Source organism: Capsicum annuum, chromosome 9 (genome assembly GCF_002878395.1).
Source record: "Capsicum annuum cultivar UCD-10X-F1 chromosome 9, UCD10Xv1.1, whole genome shotgun sequence".
Lineage (NCBI taxonomy): Eukaryota > Viridiplantae > Streptophyta > Magnoliopsida > Solanales > Solanaceae > Capsicum > Capsicum annuum.
The window spans coordinates 217,132,518-217,142,121 of NC_061119.1; the positions used below are offsets into that span (position 1 = coordinate 217,132,518).

Sequence of the window (9,604 nt, forward strand, 5' to 3'; positions counted from 1 at the left end):
CTTTTACACTAATAGCTCAAACTCGATCGGGACATCTAATGAAGATTACCGATAAAAATTTTTACTCGGTAATCGATAAATTCAAATTTACATCATGTACGATCTTAAAGCGAAAGGAAGAAACATTTCTTGTCAAGATTCATTTTACACTTATAGCTCATACTCGATCGGGACATCTAATTAAAAATATCGATAAAAAATTTCACTCGTAATTCGATATTTGTATCGACTCTCGATAAATTCAAATTTACACCAGGTACGATCTTAAAGCGAAAGAGGAAACATTTCTTATCAAGATTCCTTTTATACTTATAACTCAAACTCTATTCACACATCTAATTAAGAGTATTGATAAAAGTTTTCACTTGATATTCGATATTCGATGTTCGTATCGACTCTCAGTAAATTCAAATTTACATTGTATAAGGTATATTAAAGCGAAATGGAGAAGTATTTCATATCAAAATTCCTTTTATACTCATAACTCGAACTCTTAAGACATCTGATTAAAAGTAACGAAATTTTATTCATCCCATCATAATTCTCAGCGATTCAAATATTATGTTGAATGAGTCATAGATCTTATTACTTTGTACCTAATGCCTCGTGCAACATGTACTAGCATTGTATTTATTATACTATACTATATATTATAATTATAATATATACTTTTTATAGTTAGGCACCTCATAATTATGATTCCTTGTTTATTTTTATGTTCCCTTTTTCCCTCTAATTAATTCAACATGTACAACATCACCTTTTCTTGTCTAACAACAATTAATATTATCAATATGGATTGTCGTGTTGTGGTGGGACTGCTGTAGTTTTAATCAGAAATTTCGAATTCGAGTCCTAGGTGAGAAGAAAATTTTGTTGGAAGCGTTATCCTCAGAATGGGCGTTGCAACGCGCAATTCAGATTAGTCGGGACTCCAATGCCGATACCGGACATCGGATGAAAAATCAAAAAAAAAAAAAATATTCTATCGACATAGATTGTGATGGAATGAGTATTGATATTACCAACAGGAGTTGTTGTGTTGTGGTGGGATTGATGCAATTTTAATCAGAGGTTTCGAATTAGTCGGTGTTCCAATGTCGATACCGGACACCAGATGAAAAATCGAAAAAAAAAATTAATATTCTATCGACGTAGATTGTGATGGAATGATTCGAGATTCTTCAATTTTTAATTAGGGTTTTGAGTTTGAATATGCGATAATATATGGATTCACGAGAATATAATAGTTTTTGCGTAGATTTTATATGTATTAAAAAATTTAGTGCTAATAGTTATAAATATTTATACATATTAATTTGAGATCATTACAGAAACTCATAAACTATTTTAGTATGTTATAATGTGTTTTGTTGGCTTATAAAAAAGCAGACCATTTATTACTGACTTTTCGCGATTAATCATAGCTAATTTCGAAAAGAATTTATCCTTTTAATTATAATAGAATTAGCAATAATAACATTACTAATATAGTTAACTGTCAAAAACACATGTAAACTATCATTTTTCGAGAGTTTCACACTTTTATTATCAATTATTCCCATTTTTCATCGTGATTAATTTCCTACTTGAATTATTGTCATTTCATAAAACACACCTCGAAACTGATCAGACGAACTATCAGTTGTTCCTTTTCTTTTTATATGAACTATAAGCATCTACTAAACTAAGTGTGCTTTAATACGTAGATAGTAATACTTCAGATAGAATTATTATTATATATTACTATTAGTTAGTAGTAGGAGTAGGATTATTATTATTATTATTATTATTATTATTATTATAACTATCACTACTACTACTATTATTATTTTTATTATTATTATTATTATTATTATTATTATTATTATTATTATTATTATTCAACATAGACTACTAATGATGTGCTAAAGAGAAGTGATGAAGCTTAAAAACATTTAATAAGTCATAATTGGCTATATTTTTTTTAAGTGAAGGACTTATTATTTAAATATATATACATGGAAAATGTAAAGAAAGTTATTGAGAATAAAACTTGGACCAAATCAACAACACGTTATTATTATTTTTATTAGTTATCCAAGCACGTAAACAAGGAATTTGAGTCAATAATTTATTATTTTTAAAATAATTTTGAGTCAACTAATTTGGGACCATTAACTCATAAAAGTCATATTCGACGGAATTTCCATTTAATAAAAAATAGTATATATTTATTTTTTGCCTTATCTTATTAATATCTATTATTTCGTGTAATTCGATTAAAGTATTATTTTGTTGTAGTAATAATGCATACTGCTATCTGTTGTTGTTTTTTTACTACCTATTGTCTTTTATTCTTTTGTTATGTCTTTTTTCTCGTCTGTTTTTATATTTTATGAGATTATACCGGATGTATTTGTTTAGAGTTGATATATATAGTTCTAACAATATATCATAATACACGTGATTGGATTAAACAAAATTCTAGAAAAATTTTGAATTTTCTAGTGTTACATTTTATTTTTATGTTGAATAAGTAAACGGTTGTTTTTGTTATTATTTACTGTTTTTTGTTCACTCAATGCATCTTTTTTCTTGCTTGTTTTTTGGATTAAGTCGGGTATCTTTTGAAAATAGCCTATTTACCTCACTTCTGAGGTGAAATAATCTGCGTATATTCTATATCTTCCCTAGATCCCTAGTTCGATCAAAGTATTATTTTGTTGTTGTAATGCATACTACTATCTGTCGTGTTTGTTACTACCTATTGTTTCTTGTTCTTTCATTACATTTTTTTTTTTTTGCATTAAATCGGGGGTCTTTCGAAAATAGTCTATTTACCTGACTTCTAAGGTGAAATAGTTTGTGTATATTCTATCCTCCTTAAATCTCTAGTTCGCTCAAAGTGTTATTTTGTTTTAGTAATGAGTGCTATTATATGTTGTATTTGTTACTATCTATTATCTATTCTTCTGCCATTGCGTCTTTTTTCATGCCTGTTTTTATTGAGTAGGAGGTCTTTCGATAATAGCCTATTTACCTCACTTTTGCGGTGAAATAATCAACGTACATTCTATCTTTCTCAAATTCTATAAATTTCGTTTTGTGGGATTATATCGAGTATATTGTTGGATTATTTACGTTTGTGCTTAGAGTTGATTTATATAGTTCCAACAATATTGTCATAATTCACGTGATTGGATTAATTAAACAAAATTCTAGAAAAAACTTGAATTTTCTGGTGTTACATTTTATTTTTATGTTGAATAAGTAAACGGTCCAAATTAATCACTTTATGTAGTTTTCTTGATGGTGATTTATTAAACAGAGTCTTTGAGTAACTGATAAAAAAAATCGTGTGAATTCAAGTCATGGAAATAGTTTTTTTGCAGAAATATAATGTAAGACTACGTATAATAAATTTTTGTGATTCGGTCCTTCTTTGGACTCTACACATAGCGAAAGCTTTAATGCATCAGTCGTACAATATAGGCTATTACATATTAGTTCTTTATATTGCTCTTTCATTCATTTTTTACTTATTTATATATTATATTAAAGATAAAAAAAAATTATTAAAAACACATTTGTCTTTATCACCTTTTTTGCGAGTTTCACACTTTAGCTATTAATTGTTTCGTTGTTTTTAGCTGAACTGTCATCATTTATGTTATAAAACACGTGACTCGGTTGAGTAGATGATGATATTTCATATAGGAAAAGAGAATAATTGATAATTGATCTAATCAACTTTAAGGCATAATCCGTAAGAGTTTAGGTAAGAAAAAAAAAAGATAATAGTTGAAATATATGTGAATAAATTCGTGAAAAAGTGATAATTCAACTATAATTTTACATCAATTTAATGTCATTCGGTGAGAATAAATATTTACCAACGTGCTTTCGTGAAATTTATGACCAAATTAAATAATGTACATGACCATATTTAATTTTATGTCACGAGTAAAAAGGTACAACATTAATTGTGTTAGATATAAATAAATTGATGTCGACCACGTGAATTTAACTTTGTATTCTTAGATATAACTTTGTACCCGTAAATGCCTATTATAGTATTGTCCCAGTAAGAAGTTTGTGGAGTACCGTTGCAGCTTGAATTATTGTAGAATAAGATGAATCGTCTTGAAAAATGACTTAACCTTAAAAAAAAAATAGATGTTGCTGTTGTGAGGTCGTTCTGAATGCTTCTACGATCCAGAAATTCTCGCGAATGCCTATTATAGTACTGTTTCGGTAAGAAGTTCTTGAAGTGCCGTTGCGGCTTGAATTATCGTAAAATAAGATAAATCCTCTTTAAAACGACTTAACCTGAAAAACAGATGTCGTTGTAGTGAGGCCGTTGCGAATGCTTCTACGATCTAGAAATTCTCGCTAATGCCTATTATAGTACTGTTTCAGTAAGAAGTTCGTGAAGTGTCGCTGCAGCTTGAATTATCGTAGAAAAAGATGAATCGTATTAAAAAAAATGACTTAAACCTAAAAAACAGATATCGCCACTGTGAAGTCGTTCTGAATGCTTCTACGATCCAGAAATTCTCAAATAGAGAATAAGATGGTGCTCCCCTTTCCTCTTTCTTTTCCCGCTTTTCTAATATTCCTCTCTAACGCGGGACAAGCGGCGACAGATACGGAAGAAAAAACCTAAGAGAAGACGCTCGTCACGCTCGTCTCTTAGGTTTTTTTTTTCAGTGCAACACAGGAAAACGCCCTCTTTTTATCATCCCTTAACGGAGCTAGCTACTTCTCTGATCTTACAGTATGCTCATTCTCGTTATCAGTGGCAGAGCCAGAATTTTTACTAAGGGAGTTCAGAAGTAAACATACGAATTAGTCGAAAGAGGTTCAACATCAATTATATATACATAAAAGATAATTTTAATCAGACATAGAATAATATAATTTTTTATCGAAAAAATTCTCCGGCCCTACTCGTTACGAGAATGAAATAACTCCCCAACTTGACTCGAGACCTAGACTCCCCCATAGGCTTAGCTTTAGTTGCATTGTGACCTAAAGGAACAAACGGAGAGTTAACAGAAAGAGAGGAAGGGCAAACGTCGTAAATATAGGGAAAAGCAAGGGCAATTTGTAAAGAATAACGTAAACCAAGAAACACGGAATATATACAGTATTATTGTTTACTTTCCTTATTTTTTAAGACATAAAAAACGTGTTTGAAATGTGTGTTTTATTTTACTTTCTTGTTTTCTCTTTTGTCCATACTAATAATTTATTTTCCTTTTTCAAAATAAAAAACAATAGTAGTTCAAACAAACAAATAAGACCAATATGGGTAACGGTGGATGTTGGGTTCAGTCAGCTCAAAGAATTTTTTATATTATATGATATTGTTTGTTTTGAAGTAAGTTTGTTCGATCTTTCTCGAAAGACCTCAAGAGCTTATGTGGGCCCTGCATCACCCAATTTAGATAGTGTCGTTCTGTTATGCGGATACTAGAGATTTAGGGTTCGAATCTTTGGTATGAATAAAATAATGTTGAGAATGTTGCCTCCAAAATGAACCCTATAATGCTTAATCTGGATATAGTCGAGCTCCAATTAGGGGCGGACCAATGACCATTTTTTTGGTGCTTCATCACCCTTTAAATTCGAGGTATACAAGGTATAATTATATAAAAAAAATGAATTAAAATTGGTATAAGCTTTAGAAAGTATCCAGTAAACCGAGAAGATATTTGGGTGTTTTAATTTTCAAGAAGAACCTTAAAGCTTTGTGCATCAATATATGTATTCGAACCTCCTGAGAACCTGCGACCCCTAAATCCTGAATCCTCCACCGATTCCTATGCGGATATCAAAAGTCTCGGATTTGAACTCTGAAAAAAAATACAAAAAGAAATTATGTCAGGGGCATCATCTCCAAATTGGCCTTTCAAAGCTCGATACTGATATAGTGAATGCGAGCTCCAATGCTGATACCTTAAATCTCGACTTCAAGTCCTTAATACGAAAAAAACTGTTGGGAGTGCTGACCTTGAAATGAGCTTTGCAACGCCTTATCTGAATGCAGTGGATCTCCAATGTAAATATCAAATATCTTGAATTCAAATTTTGTGTATACAAGAAAATACCGTTGAAAATATCACCTCCAAAATACACGTTACAATCTGGCTTCAGCGTGAATACCAGACACAAATGCGAAAGCAAAAATCAAAAAGGGAAAAAGAAACAAACAAACAGCACACTCAATTGTTTTTTTCCACAAACAAAAACCACATGTGTTTCTCATTCATGAAAAAAGATAAAAAAACACACATACCCCACCACCCCGTAAACCCACCCACCCTACCCCAACACCACCCACCCCTTATATATACCCATAATTACTCCAAACACAATTCAGCATCATCATCCAAACAGTTCCATAACAAACCATTTCTTGTTTTCTCACTTTTCCCTCTTAACAAGTTACCTAAATATTTGTTTTCATATATAGTTGCCGGAAAATCAAGAATGGGGTCATCGGAAAATCAAGATTCCGGCAAAGTCACCGGACAGAAATCTCAGTTTTCTCAGACTTGTAATCTTTTGAGCCAATTCTTGAAGAAGAAAGGCTTTGTTGGTGATCTTAATGGTCTTGGTCTCAACCGCAATACTTTCGAATCAACTGGTATGTACTCTCTCTCTCTTTTAGAACTCCGTAGCTGTTTTCTAGACTGTATTTTGTCTTGAGTCGAGGGTCTATAGGAAAGAAAACGGCCTCTCTACCGAGGTAGTTGTATGAACTGCGTACAATCTACCCTTATCGGGCCCTATTTTGTTGGAATACATTGGGTACATGTTGTTGTTGTTGTTGTTTGAATTAGTTTTCTAGATTATTTTTTGTCTTGAGTCGAGGATCTATACAAAAGAAAACGGCCTCTCTACCTCACCTCTGAGGTAGTTGTGTATGGACTGCGTACACTTTACCATTCTTAGACCCCACTTTGTTGTAATACATTAGATATATGTTGTTGTTGTTGTTTGAATTAGTTTTCTAGTTTATGGGTATGTTTAGTAAAGTTGGAGCTTTTGTGGTTTTTGGAGGTGTTCTTTTTTTTTATGTTTCATGAGGCAACGAGTTCGACAGAATTTAATAGTTTTGATTAAAATTTTGCAGTTGTGTTTAAAATTTTACCTAATATGTAGTAAATAATACATTTAGAACAATAAGTTGAAATCCAGAACAATAAGGCAATGGGGCAATAGCAGGAGCTTTAGTGCATCGGGCTGCCCTTTCTTGTTGTAAAGATTGGATGTGATCATACCGGCGCTAACGCACTAGATTCCATCAGAACTATGAAGCTAAGCGTGCTTGATGCGAGTAGTACTTTTTCATGTTAACTAGTTGCAAAGATTGTAACTTTTTGGTGTTTTTTTAAAATGCTTGTTCATGTTTCTGGTTGCACAGATTGTAGCCTGAGTCCACCACTTTTTGTGTCTCTTTTCTAAAATCCAGAACTCGTAAACTCAAAATCCCAACGGGATCCGTCTCTCCTTTATATTTGTGATTACAAAGATTGTACACCTTTTTTGGTTTCTGAAACTGATAAATTTTCCTATGTTTCTTGAAACAGGACCTCAACAAACATCTACTACCATGGATTTGCTACCAATGATCGAAAAGTCTGGCGATTCGTCATCGACAACATCATCAGTTGAAACAAATGCTCAAAAGCCAATGAATCTTTTCCCTCAAGAATCAACAAAGAAGCCAGAGAAGGCACAAATGACAATTTTCTATGGTGGACAAGTGATTGTATTTGATGATTTCCCAGCTGATAAAGCCAATGAAATCATGAAATTAGCCACCAAGAAAACCAACAAACAAAACAACCCCACAAATGTTTTCTCTTACAATCAAAAACCTGTTGATTCAGCTACAACATTCGCGAACAATAGGATTCAAGAAGTACTTCCCAAGTGTCAAATGCCAATGCCGATGCCATCGCAGACTTCTTCTGTTGCTGATTTACCTATTGCAAGGAGGAATTCACTTACAAGATTCTTGGAGAAACGAAAAGATCGAATAACAGCAACTGCACCATACCAAATCTGCAACAACAACATCCACAAGAACAACAAGAAAATACTAGCTAATTCCAAGAATGAAGAGAACAAGGCTTGGTTGGGATTAGGTGCTGCTCAGTTTGTTAAGACTGAGCAGTACTTTTAGTGTTTTTCACTTTTTGATCATTGAAGGCGAGCCCTGGTGTGACTGGTAAAGTTGATGCTGTGTGGTCAGGAGGTCACGAGGTTCGAGCCGTGAAAACAAGACTCCTGTGATCCGGCACTTCCTCAGACCCCTCTCGCATAGTGCGACTTGTAAAGTTGATGCTATGCCATCAGGAGGTCACGAGGTTCGAGCCGTGAAAACAAAGCTCCTGTGGTCCGGCGCTTCCTCAGAACCTCGCATGGTGCGACTGGTAAAGTTGATGTTGCGATCAAGAGGTCACGAGGCTCGAGTCGTGAAAACAGGCTCCTGTGGTCCGGCGCTTCCTCAGACCCCTGTCGCATAGCAGAAGCTTTAGTGCACCAGGCTAGCCTTCATTGCTTGATATACTACTATTAAATGACCTAGTTTTTGGTTCCTTTTTTGTTAGCTTCAAGCTTGATTGAAGCCATTTTGATCTAACTCATGAATATTATTTACAACATTTTTATTTTTCATTTTTGTATTCAAAGTATAGATGTTTGTTGTTAATTAAGTACCTCATATATGTATTAGTACTATTTAAATTCATCAAAGTTGATTGATTTTGTTTATTGTCTTAAGGCCTAGTTTCTTTGTATTTGTGTTGAAATATTATTGTATGGCTCTAAGGTTTTCTTGAAATAAAGCAATAAATGGATTTCATGGTGCTCGAACTCTTCAAAAATGTAAATCGGGCACATGTCAATGCTCCGAAAGTAATGCGCCTTTGAAGGATCTGACACGAACGCGGCAACATTTTTGGAAAAGTTCATGCAACATAGACTAATGGTAAAGTTGTTGTCATGTGACCAGGAGGTCACGGGTTCAAGCATGGAAACAGTCTCTGGCGGAATGCAAGGTAAGACTGCATACAATACACCCTTGTGGTGGGGTCCTTCCCCGAACCCTGTGCATAGCGGAAACTTTAGTGCACCGGGCTTCCCTTTTACATGCAACATAGACTACATTTCATCTATCGAATCTTGATCTGCATCAATTTGCGCAACAAACTGGCTCAAACATCACCGTCATAGAAAAAAACAAACATGCATATACAAAAATGTGAACTAAAAATGGGAATGGAAATAATAATAATCAACAAGCCACACCTACAAGTAAGGTAAAGGTCAAAGATGCCAACTTGAAATTTTATAATATGATTTGTAATTTGATAAGGGTTTCACATGTTATGTGATATTTTTGTATAATTGATTCGGTATTTTGACCATATTGTTGGCCTCCAATAATTGACCAAACATAATATTTCAAAAAATTGTGCACATTTTGCTTTGTTTTTTCTTTGGCCAAACTCTTCTAATGTTTACACTACCTAATTGTAGTACAAATTTGGTTTGGTTTTGTTCATTTAATTTAGGACACCTTATTTGATTTCAAATAAAAAAAAAA

General features: G+C 33.0%; 1 protein-coding gene across 1 annotated transcript; it reads left to right on the forward strand.

The window, feature by feature from the left end:
- Positions 1-6,147: 6,147 nt before the first annotated feature.
- LOC107840891 (protein TIFY 10A) lies at positions 6,148-8,673 on the forward strand. The gene is made up of 2 exons (XM_016684832.2): positions 6,148-6,634; positions 7,581-8,673. Exons 1-2 carry the CDS (start codon positions 6,160-6,162, stop codon positions 8,177-8,179), a joined length of 1,074 nt encoding a protein of 357 aa, XP_016540318.2. The 5' UTR covers positions 6,148-6,159; the 3' UTR covers positions 8,180-8,673.
- Positions 8,674-9,604: the final 931 nt, after the last annotated feature.